The 26,803-nt window shown below is 43.0% G+C and overlaps 1 protein-coding gene across 1 annotated transcript; it reads left to right on the forward strand.

The window, feature by feature from the left end:
• The first annotated feature begins 5,135 nt into the window (after positions 1-5,135).
• Positions 5,136-26,650, forward strand: pgk (Phosphoglycerate kinase). The gene is made up of 11 exons (NM_001139794.1): positions 5,136-5,234; positions 9,775-9,825; positions 9,953-10,108; positions 10,307-10,451; positions 15,746-15,849; positions 16,075-16,194; positions 20,390-20,504; positions 21,448-21,627; positions 21,981-22,158; positions 22,506-22,604; positions 25,916-26,650. The coding sequence occupies exons 1-11, from the start codon at positions 5,170-5,172 to the stop codon at positions 25,954-25,956; spliced, it is 1,254 nt and encodes a 417-aa protein (NP_001133266.1). The 5' UTR covers positions 5,136-5,169; the 3' UTR covers positions 25,957-26,650.
• Positions 26,651-26,803: the final 153 nt, after the last annotated feature.

The raw sequence follows: 26,803 nt of genomic DNA on the forward strand, positions 1-26,803 counted from the left end.
GCCCAAGGAAGCGAAGGTAACCTGCCTAAATGATTACCGCCCCTGTAGCACTCACGTCGGTAGCCATGAAGTGCTTTGAGAGACTGGTCATGGCTCACATCAACAACATCCTCCCAGATATCCTAGACCCACTCCAATTCGCATACCGCCCCAACAGATCCACAGATGACGCAATCTCAATCGCACTCCACACTGCTCTTTCCCACCTGGACAAAAGAAACACCTATGTGAGACTACAGCTCAGTGTTCAACACCAGAGTGCCCACAAAGCTCATCACTAAGCTAAGGACCCTGGGACTAAACACCTCCCTCTGCAACTGGATCTTGGACTTCCTGACGGGCCGCCCCCAGGTGGTAAGGGTAGGCATCAACACGTCTGCCACACTGATCCTCAACACTGGGGCCCCTCAGGGGTGTGTACTTAGTCCCCTCCTGTACTCCCTGTTCACCCCACGACTGCATGGCCAAACACAACTCCAACACCATCATTAAGTTTGCTGATGACACAACAGTGGTAGGCCTGATCACCAACAATGATGAGAGAGCCTATAGGGAGGAGGTCAGAGAACTGGCAGTGTGGTGCCAGGACAACAAAGGAGCGGATCGTGGACTACAGGAAAAAGCAGGCCGAACACCCCCCAATTAACATTGACAGGGCCGTAGTGGAACGGGTCGAGAGTTTCAAGTTCCTTGGTGTCCACATCACCAACGAACTATCATGGTCCAAACACACCAAGACAGTCGTGAAGAGGGCATGACAAAACCTTTTCTCCCTCAGGAGACTGAAAAGATTTGGCATGGTTCCCCGGATGCTCAAAAAGTTCCACAGCTGCACCATCGAGAGCATCCTGACCGGTTGCATTACTACCTGGAATGGCAACTGCTCGGCATCGGACCATAAGGCACTACAGAGGGTAGTGCGTACGGCCCAGTACATCACTGGGGCCAAGCTACCTGCCGTCCAGGACCTATATAATAGGCGGTGTCAGAGGAAAGCCCATAAAATTGTCAGAGACTCCAGTCACCCAAGTCATAGACGGTTTTCTCTGCTACCACATGGGAAGCGGTACCGGAGCGCCAAGTCTAGCACCAAAATGCTCCTTAACAGCTTCTACCCCCAAGCAATAAGAGTGCTGAACAATTAATCAAATGGCCACCGGACTATTTACGTTGACCCCAGTGGATACAGCTGGAGAACTGCAAGGCAATCCCTTTGTGCGCCACCCAGGAGCCATGACCAATATATATTGTCCTGCTAATAACAGGGTTAATAATATATCTGTGAGAATATTATATAATATTATACTTTTATATAATTCTAAATTAATAATAATCGCTTTGTTTAAAAGATAATAATATTTTGAGATTATTTTGTTTTCAAAAAACAAAATGAGTGTGAAAAAGGCCATTCTTGAACATGGGGTGAGACATTGTTACTAATTTGTAAGTAAAGCCAGTTTCTTATTTAGAATTATTTATTTCTGTTTTTAGAGTGAGAGAAACAAAAAACCTACAGTCATCTCATGGGTCTCTGTTACGTGAATTAAGTTATCAATGTTCTTAAACCGAACTTCAATTTAAACTACTCAGCTTGTATACCAGAAGGTGTAAGGTTCCTGTTGAAATAAACAGACTGAGGTCCAGCTAACAATGGTCAGAACGTTTATTTATGAGAGCTCTGAAATCCTTACAATGTACAAAGCCTTTTATATTAACACACACACACAAACTTACATCAGTAGAGAACTCCACCCCGCTTTAGGCGGCTGTATTTTTCCACAGTACACATAGATTCCTTATCAACCTTGCCACCTGTCTTCTAATCTCCTGCCAACTAGCCGTTCCCAGGCCGTTGTTTCTCTCCCTAACTTAGGGAGGCATCTTCTCCTGTTCCTTTCCCAAGGTCGTCTTATCAACTCTGCCCTGCTCATTTTGAAGTGGTAACAGTGTCTTACTCACACACAGTATTGGAATATAGTTTTTAACCCATTACTATAGCCTTATTTCGAATACATTTCAACAGGTTATAGGGTTTCTGAGTGAAATCATTTAGTCAAACCTTTAATCATATAATTTCCATTACAGTCTCCCAGTCGAGGCCAGTACGGGTATTGAACCAGCATCTGTAGCAACACAGCGATTCAGTGTCTTAGACTGCTGTGCCACTCAGGCACTGTACAATGTGACCGGTCGGGAGAGACACAGTAGCGCCTTGGGACCCAAAAGCATAATCAGTGCTCTAACTCCCACTTGCGCTGTTCTGGAGCAATGAAGTAGTGACGCAGGGTACTGTACTAAACCACAAATTACATCTAAGTCCTCTAATACTGGTTGTATTTAGTGCATGTGACAAATAAAGTTTGATTTGATTTGAATGGTGGCCGGCTAATCCTGCCAAATGAGCGGCCCGCCCTTGTGACCAGGGGATTCTCTCAACTACATGCCAATGCTTCCATGGAGCTCATAAGTGTAGCCATGCAGCCTATTTTGGCAGTTCACAATATCCGGTGTATAGATGTGTAATGCGAGTGGAGGAAGCCAGCCGTGCCCAACCAGGTGCAGTCATTGGAGGACCTGCTCGGTTACTTGCTACTGGTCGATAAGAGTTTGCATGGAGAAATGTGGAGGTCTTTCTCACCCTGTGCCTTGAGTGCTTATGTCAAAGCTTGCGACAGGATGTGTAGTTCTGTATGATAGCCACATTAGCAGCTAATTAGCATTTCATTTTGGGGTTTTACCGCTAGGTTTTATAGGAATTATGACTCATACTGTGCTACTAAATGGAGGGCAGGGCTCACCGGCACTGACATAACCCAATGGCAGGGCCTAGAAAATGGCATCCCTTGAGGGCAAGAACAAAATGTATGTCAGGAAAAGTGCAGTATTATCATAAGGAGATGTATACTTCAAATCAAATTTTATTAGTCACATGCGCCGAATACAACAGGTGTAGACTGTTGTGTACAACAATACCTTAAAGTGAAATGCTTACTTACAAGCCCCTAACCAACAGTGCAGTTTCAAAAAATACAGATAAGAATAAGAGATAAAAGTAACAAGTAATTAAAGAACAGCAGTAAAAAATAACAATATATACAGGGGGGTATACAGAGGAGGAATGGAAGGAAAAAGAGAGGCAGAGAAGGTCAAAGAGAGAGAGGGAGGAAGAGCGTGTGCTTGAATCGGTTAAAAATGGTAGAAAAAAGGGAGATAGTTTGTTAAAAAAGAATGGTAGAAAGTGTAAGCAGAGTGAGCTGTATGCCGGATTGAAGACAGAAAGAGAAATGGAAGTGAGTGAGGGCGAAGTAACGGAGGTGGTAGGTGTGGTGTAGTTCTTGGAGCCCGAGGCTTGCACCGAGGGTCAGGATAAAGATGAGTCTGTGACAGTAGGAGTGAAATTCTTTGAAAAAGTGTACCATTGCCTTTTGGCTGATCCATTTGTGGTTTCAGGGTGGGTGAAAACAGAATTGGGTGCTGTGGAATCAGGGGAAGGTTACCAGAAGTAGTTTTATGATAATTGTTTGTGTTTCTGCTGGTCAGAGGGAGCAGGCGCTCCGTGTTAAACGAATGGGGGCAAGCGATGTGGATTGTTGTGCTCTCAAGAAAAGGGCGCCATTGAAAGGAGTGATTACTGGGGTAGCGGTAAATGTGAAAGTTGACCAACTGAAGAGGAAGATTCCAGGTGTTTGTGATGCTTGTCGTTTGGTGAAACGCACAGGCTGGCGTGAGTGAGAAAACATAAGAGTCGTTGTCTGTTCTTTTAAGTTTTGATGTTGAGTCTTTGCCTGATGAAGTGATGTTAGATATAAGTTATGCCGTACGAGCTTTTGTGCCGAATATATTACCTTGTTACTAGAGGTCGACCGATTATGATTTTTCAATGCCGATACCGATTAATCGGACGATTTTTATATATATATATTTGTAATAATGACAATTACAACAATACCGAATGAACGATGAACACTTATTTTAACTTAATATAATGCATCAATAAAATCAATTTAGCCTCAAATAAATAATGAAACATGTTCAATTTGGTTTAAATAATGCAAAAACAAAGTGTTGGAGAAGAAAGTAAAAGTGCAATATGTGCCATGTAAAGAAGCTAAAGTTTAAGTTCCTTGCTCAGAACATGAGAACATATGAAAGCTGGTGGTTGCTTTTAACATGAGTCTTCAATATGCCCAGATAAGAAGTTTTAGGTTGAGGTTATCATAGGCTGTATCACATCCGGTCGTGATTGGGAGTCACATAGGGTGGCGCACAATTGGCCCAGCATCGTCTGGGTTTGGCGGGGTAGGCTGTTATTGTAAATAACAATTTGTTCTTAACTGACTTAGTTAAATAAAAACACACAAAAAATGAATGTGTAGCATTGGGGAAAGTATTGGTATGTGTTAATTGTAGGGGTGCCCATGGGCCTGGGGATCAGAAAAGTCCCGTGCGAGAGAGGCAGGTTGAGGTTTCCAGGGTTAGAGTAGTGCAGAAGTTGTCGTATGCTGAGGAAGTGAAGAAAGAAGAGGACCCTGAGAGGAGTGGTATTTGTAGTAGATCTGTACCAGTACAGAGGGATAGGTCAACAAGTGATATATGCTTCAGTAAGATTGGAATTTTAGCATTTATAGCAATGATTATTGACTGTACTGCATGTATGGAATGTAATTTGCAGAAAATTGAGATTGTGGTGGCAGCTGCAGAGAGGTATTTGGGTGTATGAGACTTGACTTCAGAAGAGTTACAGGGTGCTGAGTGGTGGTGTCCCGTCCTTTCAGGCTGTTGGCCTGAGGTAGGACTAGATAGATTTAAATAGTGGAATATGGTGGTGGGTTTTAGTGAGTGTAGGGTTAGATGGTAGGACATTTGTTGATTAAATATACATTTTCTTTTTTTAAGCAAAGTACTAGTTATACTCCACTGTAGTAGGTGGCGGTAATGCAACATGTATTGAATGCCAACCGCTGTTAAACCGCATCGAAGTAGAAGAAGAACAACCCAATGGCAGTGCTGATGCAGCAGTCTCGTATTAGCTTTTGACCAAAGCTAACGTCCCGTCCATCAGAAGTTCCTCCCTGCGCTAAGGTCATTTCATTCGGGAACTACCCGGCATCAGCAGAGTGAGCTCAAAATCGAAACGAGGAACAGAGCAGGTGCAAGTAAAACATCAAAATGTCGCTGTCAAATAAACTCACCCTGGACAAGGTGGACGTAAAGGGGAAGCGCGTGATCATGAGGTGAGTTCCAATTAAGTGACTTCGAAGAGCCAATGGAAAGGGGATTATACCATCGCTAGCGACCATCTTTGCCACGGTGATTCGTAACAAGATCGCTACCGAGTTGCCTGCCAATTCGTTACGGGGCTTTCACACCAGTTGGTTTACCCCCTTAGTTCGGTTCGTTTGGGCTGGTGTGAACACTACCCGCACTCGGGAGCCCAGGTAGCACAAACATCTGGCCTGATTACGGCATGCCAAATTTAAAACTGCTGGCTTGGGTCTGGCAGACAGATCCGGCCCGTGTCCGAAATGAATGACGGTAGAGACTAGGCGAGAGTCATTCGGCCTAGATCTGGCAGCCTGAACTGAGCCCAAATCTGCCATTTTAGGCCCGGGGGGGTAGTAATATTGCAGCTATCAACCGAACTATAAACAACAAACATAAAAAAAAGACATGTTATAGTTATGAAACGTGTATACATGAAATGTACTTTGTAGGTGTCATCCTTCAACAGGCACTACGTATGTACAGTAGCATGGATGACGTGACTGTGTTAGCCATGGGGTGTGTTCGTAAATTTAAAGCTGGAGTGCCTGAGTGTGCTCTGGGCGTTCGTAAACGCAGAGCGTTGTTAGATTGTCCGTTTGTAAATTCCGAGCGTTTCGTTCGCGGCGCGTTTAGAGCGCAGGCAGGACGCTCTGGCGGAGTAGTCTTGATCCGAGCGTTCTGACCTAACAGCAGTCAAGCACCCACGTTAACGTTGTCAAGCTTGCTAGCTACTTCCAGACACAAATGAGAGAACAGCTCACTCTGACCATTTTACTCGCCCTAGCAGAGCTGGTTAGGCTGTTTTTATGTTATCTAGAGCGTTGGTGACTGCAACTGTGCTTCTGTCAAAAAAACGTATTACACATTTTTGCCAACGTTTACTGACACCGGTCATTTTCAACGAGCGTTTGTAAATGTGTCAGTTATTCTGCGCTCTGGCACACATACACGGAACCCAAACCGGCTGCGCGTATGCGCTATCGTGCATACATGTATTTTGTCCCCCCACACCAAACGCGATCAAGACACGCAGGTTAAAATATCAAAACAAACTCTGAACCAATTACATTAATTTGGGGGACAGGTCGAAAAGCATTAAACATGTATGGCTAGTTAGTTAGCATGCACTTGATAGCTAATTTGTCCTATTTAGCTAGGTAGTGTGCTGTTGCTAGCTAATTTGGCCCTGGATTTAAACATTGAGTTGTTATTTTACCTGAAATTCCCAAGGTCCTCTACTCCGACAATTAATCCACACACAAAACGGTCAACCGAATTGTTTCTAGTCATCTCTCTTCCTTCCAGGCTTTTTCATCTTTGAATTTATATGGTGATTGGCATCTACACTTTCATAGTATTACCTTGACAACTGGCAAAACAGTTAGTCTTTCAATCACCCATGTGGGTATAACCAATGAGGAGATGGCACGTGGGGCTAGCTGCATATCAAGCAAGCAGGGTTTTCTTGAGGGCTTGAACGCAGCCCGCAACACGGTTAGCCATTGTGGCTGGGACTGCGGATTGACCTGGGTTTGTGGCTGTCTAGATCTCTGCTGTTTGTTTTCAATCTTCCCTGTGACCTGCCCTGTCTGGAACTGCGAGGAGTAACAGCTTAACCTACATTGCTAGCTACCATGACAAAGACCAAAGCCGGCGGGAGTACCTTTGAGGACAGTGGTGTCTCTCTATCACACGTGAAGGATCTTTTAAACAAAGAAAAATAATTCTACAAGCAGTTGTTACAACAGGAAAATAGCTTCAAGTGTTTTGTCCAAATACTGGTGGATTCAACTAATAAAATAATGGACGACCTGACCAGAGAGGTCCAGGACCTGAAGAACAGTTTGCAGTTCTCCAGGGTCAGCTCTATAAGTTGAAACAGGAGAACGGCAAGATGACAGCAATCTGTAAGTCATTGAGAGAGGACATCAGTTCTGTATGTGAATATTGTGGACGGAATTGCAGAATCTCATGAGACCTGGACGGAGTCAGGACAAAGTGAGAGAAATTATCTGAGAAATTTAAGATTGAGGTGGAGCGCGCCCACAGGACTGGAAAACCCACCGCCGGCCCAGGTGACAAGTTCCTGAGGTTCAAGGAGAAGGTAGCTATTCTGGAAAGAGCCAAGAACTTAAAAGGAATGTATATCTTCCTCAATGAGGACTATCCTGAAGCTGTGTGCCAGAAGAGGAAAGAACTGATCCCAGCCACGAAAGCTGCTAGAGCATGTGGGGACATTGCTTACATCTGCTATGACAGGCTCGTTGTCCACCCTCCCTCCCAGATGCCTGGAGAGGATGAGAGAGCCAAGCCTATGGGTTCGTAGCTTCAGCCCTGCCTCACACACATACACCAATTGATTAATGGACTGCTGAATGTACACCACCGTTCAAAAGTTTGGGGTCACTTAGAAATTTCCTTGTTTTTGAAAGAAAAGCACTTTTTTTATCCGTTTTAAAATAACAGCAAATTGATCATATATACTGTTTAGGCATTGTTAATGTTGTAAATGACTATTGTAGCTTGAAATTGGCTGATTTAAAAATAAAATTAATTTTTTTTTATGGAATATATACATAGCCGTAGAGGCCCATTATCAGCAACCATCACTCCTGTGTTCTAATGGCACGTTGTGTTAGCTAATCCAAGTTTAGCATTTTAAAAGGCTAATTGATCATTAGAACCTTTTTGCAATTGTTAGCACAGCTGAAAACTGTTGTTCTGATTAAAGAAGCAATAAAACTGGCCTTGTTTAGACTAGTTGAGTATCTGGAGCATCAGCATTTGTGGGTTTGATTACAGGCTCAAAATGGCCAGAAACAAAGACCTTTCTTCTGAATCTCGTCAGTCTATTCTTGTTCTGAGAAATGAAAGCTATTCCATGCGAGAAATTGCCATAAACTGAAGATCTCGTTCAACGCTGTGTACTACTCCCTTCACAGAACAGAGCAAACTGGCTCTAACGAGAATAGAAAGAGGAGTGGGAGGCCCCGGTGCACAACTGAGCAAGAGGACAAGTACATTAGTGTCTAGTTTGAGAAACAGATGCCTCACAAGTCCTCAACTGGCAGCTTCATTAAATAGTACCCGCAAAACACCAGTCTCAACATCAACAGAGTGGAGAGGCGACTCTGGGATGCTAACCTTCTAGGCAGAGTTGCAAAGAAAAAGCCATATCTCAGACTGGCCAATAGAAATAAAAGATTAAGATGGGCAAAAGAACAGACACTGGACATAGGAACTCTGCCTAGAAGGCCAGCATCCCGGAGTCGCCTCTTCACTTTTGACGTTGAAACTGGTGTTTTGCAGGTACTATTTAATGAAGCTGCCAGTTGAGGACTTGTGAGGCAGATGGAAAAACCTTTTGGAGTACTTTAAATGAAATTGTGGGCAGAAAGACATTCAACTTATTTTAATGATTACTTCATTGACAAAGTGGGCAAACTTAGGCAGGAAATGCCAACAATGAACAGTGAGCCATCATATTCATGCATGAAAACCCCCCAAATAAATCAATGGAAGAAAAGCATTTGCAAGTTTGAATTCTGTAAAGTTAGTGTGGGAGAGGTGGGGAAATTATTGTTATCGATCAATAATGACAAACCTCCTGGCATTGACAACTTAGATGGAAAGCTGCTGAAGATGGTAGCTGACTCTAGCCATTCCTATCTGACATTTCTTTTCTGAACCTAGAGGAAAGTCTGTCCTCAGGCCTGAAGGGAAGCCAAAGTAATTCCGCTTCCCAAGAGTGGTAAAGCGGCCTTTATTGGTTCGAACAGCAGACCTATAAACTTGCTGCCATCTTGTAGCAAACTGTTGGAAAAATGGTGTTTGACCAAATACAATGCTATTTCTCTGTAAACAAATTAACAGACTTTCAGCATGTTTCTAGAGAAGGGCACTCAACATGTACTGCACTGACACAAATGACTGATTGGTTGAAAGAAATTGATAATAGGAAGACTCAGTTCCATTAGATTACACATAATGCTGCCTAGATTTTTTGAGAGCTAGGCCAGCTCTAGCTAGGTAGCTAACAAGCTTGTGTGCAGAAAGGCACCAGAATTAAAATAAAAACACGTCTTGCCTTTTTGTAGTTAATTAACATTGAAGAATTAATCCATTGTTCTCTCATAAAAAATCTTTAGGGGGAGGGGCAGGTAGCCTACACCATACTGGCAAAGATTTTCAGCTGGCAGTCATGCAGACACTGAAATACGTTTCTGAGTGACGGTGAGGGCTTTGCATAGGCGCTTTGTTGCGTTTTTTTTGTGGGACTGGAAAAAAAAAATACCCTGAATATAAAGTAACATTATTAACTGGTTCCGATGCTTTTAAAATGGTTCTGTTTCCCGAAACAGTATAGATCACTTTCTTTCTCGGTTCTGGTTCTGTTCTTCAATGTCGTTATTTTTCTGTTCTGTTCCCTGAACCGGTTCCAACCCCTGCTCAAAACACAATTCGCTATTACTGTGTCCAAAACTGATGTTTGACATTTCTCTTTTGCAGGGTTGATTTCAATGTGCCCATGAAGGACCATAAAATCACAAACAACCAGAGGTAATAATGAGCTTGTTTTAATTTGATCATCTATTAGTAATACACCTTATTAGACCAAATGCTGCTATGTCATTCTATAGGAGTCCTATTCCAGCCTTTGCTCATACTTTGTACCTGTGTGTTCCAGGATCAAGGCTGCTGTCCCCACCATCAAGCACTGTCTGGATCATGGGGCCAAGGCCGTGGTGCTGATGAGCCACTTGGGTCGTCCTGATGGGAACCCCATGCCTGACAAATTCTCCCTGGAACCCGTGGCCGCCGAGCTCAAGAGCCTGCTGGGCAAGTGAGACCTCCTGGCTCCTTCCATGGCCCTCCATAGCTACCTATTACCATGCTCCTATTGAAATATTACTCGTCCCAATTAATTAATCATATTTGTCATTTTGGAAATATTTGGGTTCTTTGTACTCAGTCAGTGTTTCATTATGGAGCCCAATAAAGTACTCAAATGTGCACGTGTTTGCTTTGCACTCATTCTCAGGGACGTGCACTTCCTGAAGGACTGTGTGGGTCCCGATGTAGAGCAAGCCTGCGCCGACCCCGCAGCTGGTTCCGTCATCCTCCTGGAAAACCTGAGATTCCACGTCGCTGAGGAGGGCAAGGGCAAGGACGCCTCCGGAAACAAGGTGGGTGCATGTCAACGGCTGCAGCCGCAGTAGCCATTCCCAGAGGCCTTTTCTATTTACATAAATGGAGGACTCCTGCCCTGCGGAGGCCCAAGCTGCAGCTGCGTCACTGTCCGGTGGTGTTAGCGTCAGCAGAGCCGCTAAGGTCAGAGAAGAAAATAGAACCAAGCTTACAGTGGCATGAGTCACCAGTTAGACATCTGACCGAAAAAACAATAATTTTTCAGATTGAGACCAGGGTAGAGAAAATGGTGTCTTGTCTATTTGAGACGCACATCTGTGAGAACACCCATACTAGGGTGATTCCTCATGAAACTAGAACATAAAAAGACCATGATTTGGGGGATTTTCACAACATTTAATCCTTTGTAGGGAGGATTGTTGACACTGGGTGTACAAAACATTAAGAACACCTACTCTTTCTATGACAGACTGACCAGGTGAAAGCTATGATCCCTCATCGATGTCACTTGTTAAATCCACTTCAATCAGTGTAGATGAAGGGGAGAAGACCAGTTAAAGGATTTCTAAGCCTGGAGACAACTGAGACATGGATTGTGTATGTGTGCCATTGAAAGGAAGAATGGGCAAGACAAAATATTTAAGTGGCTTTAAACGGGGTATGATAGTAGTTGCCAGGGGCACCGGTTTGTGTCAAGAACTGCAACGCTGCTGGCTTTCTCACACTCAACAGTTTCCTGTGTGTATCAAGAATGGTCCACCACCCAACGGACATCCAGCCAACTTGACAGAACTGTGGGAAGCATTGGAGTCAACATGGGCCAGCATCCCTGTGGAATACTTGACACCTTGTAGAGTCCGTGCCCCCGACGAATTGAGGCTCTTCTGAGGGCAAGAGGTGTGGCGGGGGGTGCAACTCAACTGTTTGGTATACTCTGTGTATATTTGACGTTTTGTTTGACGTTTTTTATCTTAACACATAATTGAGAAATAATGAATTGAAGTTTTTGTATTTGTGACATGTTGGCCTTACCCAGGCCTCCTTTAAGACTCCATAATATTTAATCTGTAGGTTCTGCAAAACAAACATTGGTGTCATATGAAGCGTACCGCTTGCACTGTAATATGAGTAGTATTTTGATTTCAATAACACATTTTTTACATTAAATGAGGATTATTGAAAAATATAAACCTTAATATTGAAATATACACATTGTTTTGCCAAATGTTTCTATATTTTGTTGAACATGGGGACATGGGGAGAGAGAATAAGATGACTGAGAAAATGACATGAGCTCAATCGCGCTCACTCACGTGAGAGTTAGCTGTGTTCCTTTTCATTTCTGAAGACAAAGGAATCGTCCGGTTGGAATATTATGTAAGATTTATGATAAAAACATCCTAAAGATTGATTCTATACATCGTTTGACATGTTTCTACAAACTGTAGTATAACTTTTTGACTTTTCGTCTGGACTTAGTAAGCGCGTGCCTTGCATTTGGAATAGTGAACCTACCGCGAACAAAATGGAGGTATTTGGACATAAAGATGAACTTTATCGAACAAAATGAACATTTATTCTGGAACTGGGAGTGCATTCTGATGAAGATCATCAAAGGTAAGTGAATATTTATAATGTAATTTCTGTTGACTCCAACATGGCGGGTATCTGTATGGCTTGTTTTGATATCTGAGCGCTGTACTCAGATTATTTCAAAGTGTGCTTTCGCTGTAAAGCTTTTTTGAAATCTGACACAGCGGTTGCATTAAGGAGAAGTGTATCTATAATTCTTTGAATAACAGTTGAATATTTTATCAACGTTTATGATGAGTATTTCTGTAAATTGATGTGCTCATTCACCGGAAGTTTTGGGAGGAAAAACATTTCTGAACATTACACGTAAAATGTTTTTTTTTTAATATAAATATGAACTTTATTGAGCAAAACATACATGTATTGTGTAACATGAAGTCCTATGAGTGCCATCATCATCAAAGGTTAATGATTCATTTTAGCTGTATTTCTGGTTTTTGTGACGCCTCTCCTTGCTTGGAAAATGGCTGTGTGGTTTTTCTTGTCTCGGCGCTGTCCTAACATAATCTAATGTTATGCTTTCGCCGTGAAGCCTTTTTGAAATCGGACAATGTGGTTGGATTAACAAGAAGTGTATCTTTAAAATGGGATATAATACTTGTGTGTTTGAGAAATTTGAATTATGAGATTTTTGTTGTTTTGAATTTGCTGCCCTGCTATTTAACTGGCTGTTGAATAGTGTGTCCCACAGGTGGGACGCTAGCGTCCCACATACCCCAGAGTAGAGGTCGACCGATTTAACCGGAATGGCCGATTAATTAGGGCCGATTTTCAAGTTTTCATAACAAATCGGAAATCAGAATTTTTGGACGCCGATGTGGCCGATTGAAATAAACATTTTTTTTTTTTTTTTTTACCTTTATTTAACTAGGCAAGTCAGTTAAAAACACATTCTTATTTTCAATGACGGCCTAGGAACGGTGGGTTAACTGCCTTGTTCAGGGGCAGAACGACAGATTTTTATCTTGTCAGCTCAGGGATTCAATCTTGCAACCTTACGGTTAACTAGTCCAACGCTCTAACCACCTGCTTTACATTGCACTCCACGAGGAGCCTGCCTGTTACGCGAATGCAGTAAGAAGCCAAGGTAAGTTGCTAGCTAGCATTAAACTTATCTTATAAAAAAACAATCAATGAATCATAATCACTAGTTAACTACACATGGTTGATGATATTACAAGTTTATCTAGCCTGTCCTGCGTTGCATATAATCACTTAGGTACACGTTGCTCCAACCATAAACATCATTGCCTTTCTTAAAATCAATACACAAGTATATATTTTTAAACCTGCATATTTAGTTAATATTGCCTGCTAACATGAATTTCTTTTAACTAGGGAAAATGTGTCACTTCTCTTGCAAACCGAGTCAGGGTATATGCAGCAGTTTGGGCCGACTACGCCAAACGGGGGATGATTTAACCTGTCTGGGAACCTGGGACGCTTGCGTCCCACCCTAGTCAACAGCCAGTGGAATCGCGTCGCGCGAAATACAAATACCTCATAAATGCTATAACTTCAATTTCTCAAACATATGACTATTTTACACCATTTTTATAGATACACCTCTCCTGAATCGAACCACGTTGTCCGATTTCAAGAAGGCTTTACAGCAAAAGCAAAACATTAGATTATGTTAAGAGAGTACCCAGCCCAAAATAATCACACTGCCATTTTCAAAGCAACTAGCATGCATCACAAATACCCAAAACACAGCTAAATGCAGCACTAACCTTTGACAATCTTCATCAGATAACACTCCTAGGACATCATGTTACACAATACATGCATTTTTTGTTCGATAAAGTTATAAAGGGAACACTAAAATAACACATCCTAGATCTGAATGAAAGAAATAATCTTATTAAATACTTTTTCTTTACATAGTTGAATGTGCTGACAACAAAATCACACAAATAATCAATGGAAATCCAATTTATCAACCCATGGAGGTCTGGATTTGGAGTCACACTCAAAATTAAAGTGGAAAACCACACTACAGGCTGATCCAACTTTGATGTAATGTCCTTAAAACAAGTCAAAATGAGGCTCAGTAGTGTGTGTGGCCTCCACGTGCCTGTATGACCTCCCTACAACGCCTGGGCATGCTCATTCGGGTTTTAGAAATGCAATGTACATATTTACGCATGTATGTCTTTGTGGTCTCTCTCTGTTGAAATCACTCGATCAGTCTGTGGAGAGTAGTTTGACAGAAGTCTCTGGTTGTCCACCAGAAGTCACAATGTACTTAGTAGTTGTGGAAGTAGGCTATCTTTGTTCTAGAAGTGTTCGTTAGACTGGGTCCATCAGAGTACCACACAGTGGTGGGAGGAAAATGTTCTTCCCCTCTCCAACATGTAGTCTTTATCTTCTTAACTCGAGAGTTTGAGTCTTACAATTTCTGGTCTGGTAGATTCTAACCATTCGTGACATCCGGCTCAACACCGTCCGTATACTGGTCTCAATGGTTGATTATTCAGGGTACAGCTAGAACCATTTTATATGCCAGCAGCAACCCGGCAATGTACTGGTCTGTGGAGATTCTCTTCTTCTCTGTTGAAAGTTTCAGAGTTTCTAACCATTTCGTACCGTTCAGCTCACGCTGTCGGTCATGCTGTTCTAATATGTTAATTCATCAGCAAGTCCTTTTAAGCACTCGCCTTGGAGGGCGGTTCCATCATGTTGCCCCAGTGTCTGTGCTCACGTGGGCGTGGCTACTGAAAAAACATTCTCATTTAGAAGGCTAAAATCACATTTCATCTTCTCACAAATAGTTTCATATTTAATCATATAAGTTATACAACATTTAGATGTAAACCTGACCCATTGCCGGGATAGTTTAGTTATACCGTCCTTAACAATATCACAAAACAATAACTGATTTGATAAGATTGTCCCACCAACCATTTCCCACATTATTTACGTTTGAAACAATATTTCTATGTCCAACCTTTTTATATTACAGTACTGCAAAATCTCTCTGTTGTAACAACGGGATTTTTAACTTCCATTTCTGCAGAGTGGGAGAGAGTTCCTGCAAGGTATTTATGACCGTCATAAAACTGGCCAACACCCCCAGGAGAAGGGGGGTCTTAAAACCTTTGGTTAGCCTGCACCTTTGATCTTCATCCAGGAGGCCAAGTCATGACAGTATTCTACAAAGTGTCAAGTGTTCCACAGGGATGCTGGCCCATGTTGACTCCAATGGTTCCCACAGTTGTCAAGTTGGCTGGATGTCCTTTGGGTGGTGGACTGTTCTTGATACACACACGGGAAACTGAGCATGTGAAACCAAGCAGTGTTGCATTTCTTGACACACTCAAACCGGTACGCTGAATGGCACACTTACACCATCCATGTCTCGGTTTGTCTCAAAGCATAAAAATCCTTCTTTTCAACGGTCTCCTCCCCTTCATCTACACTGATTGAAGGCAATTGAACAGGTGACATCAATAAGGGAGCTTTCACCTGAATTTACCTTTGTCAGTCTGTCATGGAAAGAACAGTTTTGTACACTGTAGATATGGGTCATATTGTTGAATTTCAAAAAATGAACTATAACTTCACATAAAGAATGACTAGGCATTGATACCATCTATATGAATAAATGAGCCCCTCTGTATACCGCACAATGCGTCGTACAGCTCTCTATTCTAGATGTAATAGAGCCTGTTGGTTGTAACCTGAGCCCTCTGCCATCTATAACAATGTGTTCTATCCGCTCTCCTTTCTCTGCTAGACCAAAGCAACCCAGGAGCAGATTGATTCCTTCAGAGCCTCTCTGTCTAAACTGGGAGATGTCTACGTCAATGATGCCTTCGGCACAGCACACAGAGCCCACAGGTAGGTTCACTGGACACTACTGTGGAGTGATGATGATTATTGTCCTTCAAGATAATTATTTTTCTGTCAAATCACTCATTGCCACTCCGTGTCTCCTACTTTTCTTATTCTCTTCTTTCTACCTCTTACTCTTTTTTTTCTGTCTCCTTGCTTCTCCTTCTCAAACTGCTTTTCCTCTCCCTTACTTTCTCCCCTTCCCCGCATACCTGCCTCTCCCTCCCCCAGCTCCATGGTTGGAGTGAACCTGTCCCAGAAGGCTGCAGGTTTCCTGATGAAGAAGGAGCTGGACTACTTTGCCATGGCTCTGGAGAAACCAGCCAGGCCCTTTCTGGCCATTCTCGGAGGGTAAGTAACTGGTCCACGGCTCTGGTTATGGATGGGGCTGGGATAGCTCATCGGTGATCAATTAGGAATGAACTACCCAGAGGCCTGCATCTGCTTCTCTGGTATCACTCTATTGAGGACTGGCTCTTCAACTAGCAGCACAAAAAACACCAATGTTTTAAATCAATTTTATTTGTGGAGTGTTCTTTGTTACATTCTCTTTCTGTTTCATAGTTGTATTACAACACGGTGGCAGCGTTTTATAATGATACCCCAACCACCAAGACGCATGGTCAGCAAGATGCACGCTCAAATGAAAACATCAGTAGCCTAAAACCACTAAGCGCCAAGTGTGCTTGATAAATAGTGAAAATCAGCACAAAAGCAATAATGGCATTATAATGAATGTGTCGATATGACAGCAGTCAGTCTATTATTTATACGTTGGATACCATGACGAATTGACGAATGTCTGTTTCTTTGTCATCAAAATGGAGGTAACACATCTCTCTGAAGCGATCCCGTGACATGGTTTCTCTAAAGAAAAGTATCCCATAGATGTCTGACCAGAAGCTCTCCATATAGACGCTCTTTACACTGAATGCTCCACGGACACACAGGATTGAAATGAATGCTTCCAGCTCATCAACAGTCTGATCCCAGGCAGTGTCCTTGCTCCGTGTGCACCTTAGACACAGTACCGTCCCTGAATGCTGTAGCATGTCCATGTCACATAATCAACGACAGATGGTGAGTGCATTGCTGATGGTGTTTTTTACTTGAGCTGTAGGACCTGCGCTCTTAGTGATGAGATTTTCTGCTGATAATCGACCCATAGCGTTGTCACCGGCTTGTTCTATGTAAACGGTGCTGTCCCTTCCTCGCTCCTGTCTCACTGTTTCATTTGGTAGTGGCAGGGGCACCTGCTTAGTGTGCACCGTTCTGCCTTTTTTGCGCTTAGGCCTCTGTTATTCAGGCTCAGAATCTGAATAATCATCAGCGATGTCAGATTAATTTCTTCCCCGCCATCTGAGTCGTGTTCATTCAGATCTTGTAGCAGCCCTAATGCAGTATGTGCATCCATTCGTCTTGGTCTTCTTGCCATTTTAAATTACACATTATCTCGCTGTGTACTCCAATTTGTACAGAGTAGACTGATAAACTGCTTGATATAGGGTACACACCATTTTGAGATAATAATTTGAATATACAAACACAATAGAATGTCCCTCCCTGTTCTTCATTCACAATTGGTGATTACATCATTATGCATCATTCGCTTACCCTCACTCATCAACTCACCCATTCTCCCCCTTTCTCCCCATCACACTTTACTTAATTTATTTAATCTGTTATAGGTGTGAAATTAGTTTAGGTTCAGTTTTGAGGCAATTATCAGGGTGATTTATCAACTGGGCACGGCACATTCCACTATCAGGAGAAGGAGCGGAGCAGGCCCTACTGTCGGGAGGAGGGGCAACTGGGAAAACCATTCAAAAAAAGGACGTGCCCTCATAAAACTGTTTAACTAATATTAAAGAAGTCTTGATGTATTGCTTGCCTGAGGTAGAGTACCTCATGATAAGCTGTAGACCACACATCCAAAAGTTCTCATCTATATTATTCGTAGCCATCTATTTATCACCACAAACCAATGCTGGCACTAAGACCGCACTCAACGAGCTGTATAAGACCATAAGCAAACAAGAAAATTGTCATCCAGAAGCTGCGCTCCTAGTGGCCGGGGATTTTAATGTCGGCAAACTTAAATCTGTTTTACCAAATTTTTACCAGCATGTCATGTGCAACCAGAGAGAAACTGTAGACCACCTTTACTCCACAGACAAAGACGTATACAAAGCTCTCCCTCGCCCTCCATTTGGCAAATCTGACCATAATTCTATCATCCTGATTCCTGCTTACAAGCTAAAACTAAAGCAGGAAGTACCAGTGACTCACTCAATACGGAAGTGGTCAGATGATGCGGATGCTACGCTACAGGACTGTTTTGCTAGCACAGACTGGAATATGTTCTGGGATTCATCCAATGGGATTGAGAAGTATACCACATCAGTCACCGGCTTCATCAATAAGTGCATCGACGATGTTCTCTCCACAGTGACCGTATGTACATATCCCAACCAGAAGCCATAGATTACAGTCAACATCCACACCGAGCTAAAGGCTAGAGCTGCCGCTTTCAAGGAGCGGGACACAAATCCAGACGCTTATAAGAAATCCCACTATGCCCTCAGACGAACCATCAAACAGGCAAAGCATCAATACAGGACTAAGATTGAATCCTACTACACCAGCTCTGATGCTCGTCGGATGTGGCAGGACTGATCGGAAAAGACGGTCTGAACAGGCCTCCATTAACATTGACGGGGCTGTAGTGGAGCGGGTCGAAAGGTTCAAGTTCATTGGTGTCCACATCACTAACGAACTATCATGGTCAAACACACCAAGACAGTCGTGAAGAGGGCACCACAACACCTTTTCCCCCTCAGGAGACTGAAAAGATTTGGCTTGATCCTCAAACAGTTCTACAGCTGCACCATCGAGAGCATCCTGACCGGTTGCATCATTGCCTGGTATGGCAACTGCTCGGCATCTGACCGTAAGGTCCTACAGAGGGTAGTGCGTACAGCCCAGTACATCACTGGGGCCAAGCTTCCTGCCATCCAGGACTTATATACTAGGCGGTGTCTGAGGAAAGCCCAAGACTCCAGTCACCCAAGTCAGACTATTTTCTCTGCTACCACACTGCTGCTACTCGCTTTTTATTGTCTATGCATAGTCACTTTACCTCTACCTCCATGTACAAATTACCTCGACTAACTTGTACCCCCGCACGTTGGCTCAGTACCTCCTTTATATAGCCTTGTTATTATTTTTTATATATATATTTAGTAAATATTTTCTTAACTCTACTTCTTGAACTGCATTGTTGGTTAAGGGCTTGTAACTAAGCTTTTCACGGTAAGGTTGTTGTATTCGGCACATCAAATTTGATTTGAACTCCAATTCTGTTTGTGATATTAAGATTCTTACAATGGCAGTGTGTTCTATAGACTTATTTAGGAAAGGTCAAGGACGGAGGGGGTCAGGACTTTAAAAAATGGCAGTTATTTAAAAAATTATTACCTTCATGAGCAGTCAAAATGACTGCTTTAGCTAGAGTTTCTAGTGTTAAAGGAGAATTCCACCCAAAAACTATCTTTTGGTATTTGTTTCATTAGTCCATTGTTGATATAGTCCCAAAATATTTTGAATGTTAACAATCAAGTTTTCAAGATGTAGATCTTTCGAAATACAGCCAGTATTTGGAATCATAGGATGAAAAATGCATCATACCTTCTGTATTTTGAAAGATGAATGTCTTAAACTTGATTGCTGACATGCAAAATATTTTGGCACTATGTCAACAATGTACTAGTTTCTTTTAAGCTTGTTATGTAATACTTCAATCTGTGTGACAGTACTCTACTCATGCATTCTAGTATTCCCTTATCACTGGCCACTTTACAGCCTTGCACAGTGGGAAAGTTGAGCCACACACACACAGCTAGCTACTGTTGGAAACATGTCGAAAATTGGCCAGTGTCGCATTCCATTTCAGCCGGGCATTGTGCAACCGCTATATCCAATCCGGTTCTTTCACTGACACAGTTCAGCTTTTTGGCCCTCTGTCACTGCCAGTGACAAAATACATTGATGTGAATTGGCTAATAATAAGCCACACGACAATGCATGAAAGGCGGTAGGATTTAGTTCTAAATTCATTAGACAACAAACAAATAATGTAACTGAAAAAATGACTTTCCGAATATGGCGATCTTCCTCAACTAGAAACCTTTCTGGAACTGAGTTTTACCATGTGAGTTTATAACTACACTTACACTGCGTTATGACTATGGGGCTTCAGGTAGCCTTGTGGTTAGAGCGTCGGACTAGTAACCGAAAGGTTGCAAGATCAAATCCCCGAGCTGACAAGGTAAAAGTCTGTTGTTCTGCCCCTGAACAAAGCAGTTAATTCACTGTTCCTAGGCCGTCATTGATAATAAGAATTTGTTCTTAACTGACTTGCCAAATAAATAAAAAATTGTAAGTGTGTTTTGTAATGGATTATAGATATGGGCTTCAAATAAATGATCTTCATATCATTGTTTTACTATGTTTACTAGTGTTTTCATAGTTTCTCTCTGTTGTGCAGAGCCAAGGTCAAGGACAAGATTCAACTGATCAACAACATGTTGGACCAGGTCAATGAGATGATCATCGGTGGTGGCATGGCCTTCACCTTCCTCAATGTCCTCAACAACATGGAGGTGAGGACAAAGGGAGGGGGGGACTGAGGGAGATGATACTTTGTTTAAGGGAGACACTGGAGGGGAGAGGGGTGGGAGCAATGGAGAGGAAGATTCTGCCCCTTTTTTTGGCCAATTGTGTTTGTATCATAATTTTAACCTCTGATTGGATGTAACTCGGAACTCACTCGTGCCCCAGCACAATCTAGTTAATTCTGGGGTCACATTAGCTTTCAGAAATCTGCATTTAAAAAATACAGACCATCAAAAAATCTGAGTTTCAACCATTTCACCGACTTTTTATATTGAAAGTTGTTTTATTTCTTCAGTTTTTTTCTTCAATAGAGTAATAAAGGGCGTGCAACTATAGTTTTTCTTAACACAAAATACGTTAGTGCAACACATTCGGCAGAATATCATTTTCATTAGAAGTGCAACGATATTTGGCTTACAATGAAAAAGCAAGGTATTATTTTTCAAAAATGTATGGCTTTCAAATTTGTAATGTTTATCATAGAAAGATTTTTGCCAGCTACATTTCCTAATGTTTTGCTTGAAGTTAATCTTGCATTTTAACTTGCTACCAGAGAGAAACTACTCTGGAGGAAAGTACTGGAGAAAAGTAGCCTACACATCAGTCAGAGCGCTGTCTGGTGAGCCAATGACTAGAGAAAATGTATTGCAACTGAAGCACGAAGTTACTCCTTTTACATTCATGAGTTGGAGTGAACCCTGACTGAAGCTGAGCATAATTTACAATAAGAAGCATTTTAGATCTGCGTTTACAAAATGCAGCAAGATAAAAAAATATATATATATTTTGTCTTTCCTTTTCTGTGTGGAAAAACACAGAGTCCTTTGTTAACGCGACCCCTAGTTAAATATGTTCAATGATTGACTGTGGTGTATATCATGGTGGTTGTAGTTCAAAATTTTAAATGAGTGATCCTCTCTTCCCTGGCAGATCGGCACCTCCCTGTATGATGAGGAGGGCGCCAAGATCGTCAAAGAGCTGATGGCCAAGGCTGAGAAGAACAAGGTCAAGATCAACCTACCCGTCGACTTCATCATCGCCGAGAAGTTTGACGAGCATGCCCAGACTGGCAACGCCACTGTGGCTGCTGGCATCCCCGCAGGCTGGATGGTGAGGAGAGGAGGAGAGCAACCTGGGTCATGTTCATAAGGGCATGCAATGGAGAGAAAAAAAAATGTTAACGCTTTGTAACAGAACTAAAATGAGCTTTGGACAAGTCCAGGGAAGTCCCTCCAAGTTTCAGTCTGTTTTCTTCAGTTTGGTAGCTAATGAACACAACCCTGAATGGGTTTTATTGTCTTCTTGAGGGGTGGTCATGGGAATTTTCCTTAGTTATTGTGCTAGCTAGCAATTTGATATACTGTATCACTTTCACAGTGAAATAAAATATAAGATGGTTTTATGTAGATGAATACGTAAAACTGGGGTTGAGCTCTGTCCCTCGCTCCCTCTGTTCTCCCCAGGGTCTGGACTGTGGACCGGAGAGCAGCAAGCTCTTCGCAGAGGCTGTAGGCAGAGCCAAGCAGATTGTGTGGAACGGCCCTGTGGGTGTGTTTGAGTTTGAGAACTTCGCCAAAGGAACCAAGAGCCTGATGGACAAAGTGGTGGAGGTCACCAACTCAGGCTGCGTCACAATCATAGGTAAGACCCTCTACCACTGTTTGCACAATTACCAGGAAGCACGTCTTTCACCAGGCACCTGGGACAATGTTTGCAAATAAATACATGTATAATTGAGATATTTAATTCAACCAAGCCTGCTACTGTGTATAATGTTAACAAATCCTTTTATTCAAGTTTATCCTTGCGCTGCTGCCGTTTTGATTGGAAGTTTTTCTTCATCCACTCTTTTTATCATTCTCACCATTAGATGGCGCCAAATACCAACACCCTTTCTTCCTCACATCTATAGTAGTGAATGATCACTATCACAGTGAAGGGTCTGTATGACCTTAATTTTAACCCCATGTTGTCTTGTTGATGCCCAGGTGGAGGCGACACAGCTACCTGCTGCGCCAAATGGGGCACAGAGGACAAGGTCAGCCATGTCAGCACAGGAGGCGGAGCCAGTCTGGAGCTTCTGGAGGGTGAGTAACGTCACCACGGTCTCATCCGGACTTTCGACCTATGTCCAGTTTAAAATCAACCCCCTAGCCGCTGCCCCATGACACTACATAGTTTCTTCCCTGTTGCTTATACACATTTCAGATCTGCAAGGGGGCATGATGTAGTGTCTGTAAGTAGATGCAACAGCAGACTACCAACAAATGGCTGCATTTCTGTATGGTAGTTCCCTTTCAATCAGTTAACCCCTGTGCGGCCTGCATCCAGCGAAAAATCATATCGCCATTAGCATAACACATTTTTATAATAAAAATAAATAAATAAAAAAATGTTCAAATTATATCGTTTTATAGATGCACCTCTCCTGAATTGAACCACGTTGTACGATTTCAAAAAGGCTTTACAGCAAAAGCAAAACATTAGATTATGTTAGAGGAGTATATCGTAAAAGTAGCCACATAGCCATTTTCCGACCAACCACATGCATCACAAATAATCAAAAAACAGCTAAATGCAGCACTAACCTTTGACAATCTTCATCAGATGACACACCTAGGACATCATGTTACACAATACATGCATTCTTTTGTTCGATAAAGTTCATATTTATATATAAAAACAGCATTTTACATCGGTGCGTAACGTTGACTAACTATTTTCCCTCAAATGCATCCGATGAAACAGAGCTACAATTTACAAAATTACTATTCGAAAACATTTCTAAAATGTAATATTGTCATTCTAAGATTTATAGATGAATATCTCTTGAAAGCACCTGTAATGCCAGATTTAAAAATAACTTTACTGGGTAATCACACTTTGCGATAAAAGGGGATGCGATACTCAGAACAATAGGCTAGCAATAGCAATAGACTAGCCATCTTGGAACAATCGCATATCACATCTAGTCTTGTATACTATTGTCAATAATCCCTTACCTTTGGTTGTCTTCATCAGAAAGCACTTCCAGGAATCCCAGGTCCACAACAAATGTATTTTCGTTCGAAAAAATGACTCCTTTATGTTCCAAGAGCTTGTTCTTGTTAGCGCGTCTGAAGGCTGCTCCAAAACTTCCGTCGGCCACGGGACAGCCATTTCGAGAAAATGCATTTTTTCCCCATTTAGGTTCGTTCAAACATGTCAAACGTTGTATAACATAAATCTTCAGGGCGTTTTTCAACAAGAGAGCCAATAAGATTCGAGGGGGACGATTGCATTGTGTTTCGAAAGGGGAGGGTAACCAGGGGCGCCGGCGTCAATGGTGATGGCCCTCTCCGTGTGACCACGTTCCACAGCTTCTCATTCATTCAATATTAACAGTAGAAGGCTCAAACCAATTTGTGAAGACTGAGGACATCTAGTGGAAGCAATAGGAAGTGCTCAATGAACCATAGCTCACGGTGTGATTAATAGGCAACGTGATGAAGTTGAGTTCGCAATTCAGAATTCCACTTCCTGTTTCCATCTGTCTCGGGGTTTTGACTGCCATATGAGTTCTGTTATACTCACAGACACCATTCAAACAGTTTTAGAAACTTTAGGCTGTTTTCTATCCACCAGTATTAATTATATGCATATCCTAGCTTCTGAGTTTGAGTAGGAGGCCGTTTAAAATGGGCACTAATTTTTTTCAAAAATCGCTTTAGCGCCCCCTATCCTAGGGGAACGCCAAGAGGTTAACTTCGGTACACCATACTATAGGGAGTTGCACTTTTGCGTCTTCGGTTGAAGGATCTACAATCACGCTTGACAATGCAAATTAAATCTGCGCTTCACTGGAAGCCCCGCTTTCCACAGGTGATAAGCGTGAGGCTCAGATTCATTTCTTCAATTATTCCGCTCTTCACCTCAGTATGAAAAGAAACGATTCACACTACTAAAGCAAACAATTAGAAACTGGATTTTGTTGACGAATGGACAACAACCTGGTCCAACCCGCATTCAGCTAAGCTGATACTACATGGGTGTGCCCCCTTCATGGATCTGGAGGGGGCAGGGCTGATGCACACTCCTCCAGTGGATGGCAAGCTAGCTGGCTACCTAGCCCCGTTTGCTAACAAGGATGTGGATAATGCGAATCCTACACTCCCGAACAAGCACTGTCACTTTTCGGCTGCTCAGCTGGGCGACGTTTTATTGTTCAGAGAGGCTGGTTAGGGCGCACATGTCGTTTTTGGCAGTTCCTCCACCTACTGGGGATAATGGCTTCTATCATAGTGGTCATTCCTTTGGGATTATTATTGGAGCAGCCGTTCTACGCTGGGTGCTAGCAACGCGCTTGGATGCATCTCGCCACCTAAACCAGTCGATTCAGGTGTCCCTGACATGCCTTCGGGCACTGGAAAGAACCCTGTCTAATGGGCCAGGTGTTATCCCGCAAGGTGGCCATGACTCGTCCCCCCCAAGGGTGGGGAGCGCTGTGCGAGGGTTACTCAATTTGGGGAGTATGGATAGTGTCAGAATGCCCGACATATCAATTACCTGGAACTTCTGACCGTGTCCTCGGGCACCTCCCGTTTGTCGGAGAGCATATGCTGGTCAGATCCAACCACATGGCGATGGTGGTATACAGTACATCAACAGGCAGGGGGGGACTCAGTCCATCCCCTCCTCATCTTGGCCCGCTCCCTGTAGCTGTGGAGCAGTGTGCATTTGCTCTCACTTCGGGTGATGCATGTTCCCATTTGCCTCAACTCGGGTGAGGATCTGCTATCCAGGGGGGTCCCTCTTCCTCAGGAGTGGGGGCTACACCAATGGCCTCTGACCCTCCTTTACGCATTTCTGCCAGTGGTTCTGATTCAGCCCATGTGGAGAGAGTGCGCCAGGAGGGCTTCATTCATTCATTCACTCATTCTTTTGGCTTCCCGTTGGCCCAGGCAGCCTTGGTTCACGGAGATCATTGTCCCAGGCGCATGGGCAGGTTTGACACGTGAAGCCAGAGATTTGGTTCCTATGGGCCTGGCCCCTGAGAGGACCAATCTGATGGCTAGAGGCTTACCTCAAAATGTTATTGCTACCATTCCGTCTGCAAGTGCGCCCTCCACTAGAGGGCTATATGCATACAAGTGGAAAGTGTTTGAGCTCTGGTGCCGAAAGAAAGGGCTTGTTCTTTTTCAGTGTTCTGTGAGGGACATCCTTATGTTCCTACAGGAGCTTTTTCGAGCAGGGGTGGGGCCTTCTCACAGGTACACTTCTAAACGTGGAGGTGTTATTGTAGATACTTCAACCGAAGTCGCAAGAGTGCGACTCCCCATTGCGTGTTGTACCTCATTTCCCTCTTTCAGGGAACAGTAGTGCGGTGACCATATTGTATGTCCTTCCTCTCTGCCCACAGGTAAAGTGTTGCCCGGTGTGGATGCCCTCAGCAGCGCCTAAGCCCCATCCCCATCACCTAGGAGAGGTGGGAGTGAAGACAAACACACCCACCAGAGTTTGGACACCCACCCAGCCCCCAAGGCAAAGTGCTCCCTAAGTTTCCCACCCTGCGCTTGTCTAGCACCACCCCTGCTCTCTAGTCTACTACTGTACAGACGGCTGACACAAACTGCAATATCTCTCTCGCTCCTACACGTGCCCAACATCTACATCACTGAGGAAGTGGTGTTCTCAGCAGAAACCACCCACCCTCACTCCCTCATATGCACTTATGTTCCTTCGAGCTGTGTTTTTCAGAGACCAGTCAACTGCAGCTACAACTGTTTTCATCATACAGAAATGTGGGAATTTGTCATCTGCGTAGCCTGTGTAAAAGAGTGCTTGCGTGTGTTTGTTTGTATTACTCTTGTATAGCCAGCCAGCCCAGGGAGTTTTACAACCCTTCAAGCGTAAAAATGGGTTGTAACTATTTAGACCTTTATATTTTTCTTCACACAAATGTTGTCTCTGTCAGTTGCCCCTATTGTCTCAACCATGTTCTCCCCCCTGTTATGTCATCCATCCTATAATCCTGTGGCTTGTAAGATGGTTGTTCCCCAGTGGTGGTTTCAGGGGTCGAGCTACTGCAGGTCATGTGACCTGAACAGACCCTCACAGAATAAAACAGTTGGTGTAAAATAAAAAAGTGACTATTTCTTTGTACTTTAGTGTCATTCATTGTTTAATTTCGTCAACTAAAATAGTGACTCAAATATTTGTCAAACACCTTTTTTCAGTGGCAATTGATGAGACTATAACTGACTAAATAATAGAACCAGAATAAAATTAGAAGTAAAGGGAAAAATAT

The sequence above is a fragment of the Salmo salar genome, chromosome 04 (genome assembly GCF_965601325.2).
Source record: "Salmo salar chromosome 04, fSalSal1, whole genome shotgun sequence".
NCBI classification, from domain to species: Eukaryota; Metazoa; Chordata; class Actinopteri; order Salmoniformes; family Salmonidae; genus Salmo; species Salmo salar.

Bases quoted from the DNA above. Each gene is read 5' to 3' on its own strand.
- pgk (NM_001139794.1), top strand. From the start codon at position 5,170: ATGTCGCTGTCAAATAAACTCACCCTGGACAAGGTGGACGTAAAGGGG. The intron at 10,452-15,745 runs GTGGGTGCATGT...TTTCTCTGCTAG, and splicing joins AGGACGCCTCCGGAAACAAG to ACCAAAGCAACCCAGGAGCA. The intron at 22,159-22,505 runs GTAAGACCCTCT...GTTGATGCCCAG, and splicing joins AGGCTGCGTCACAATCATAG to GTGGAGGCGACACAGCTACC.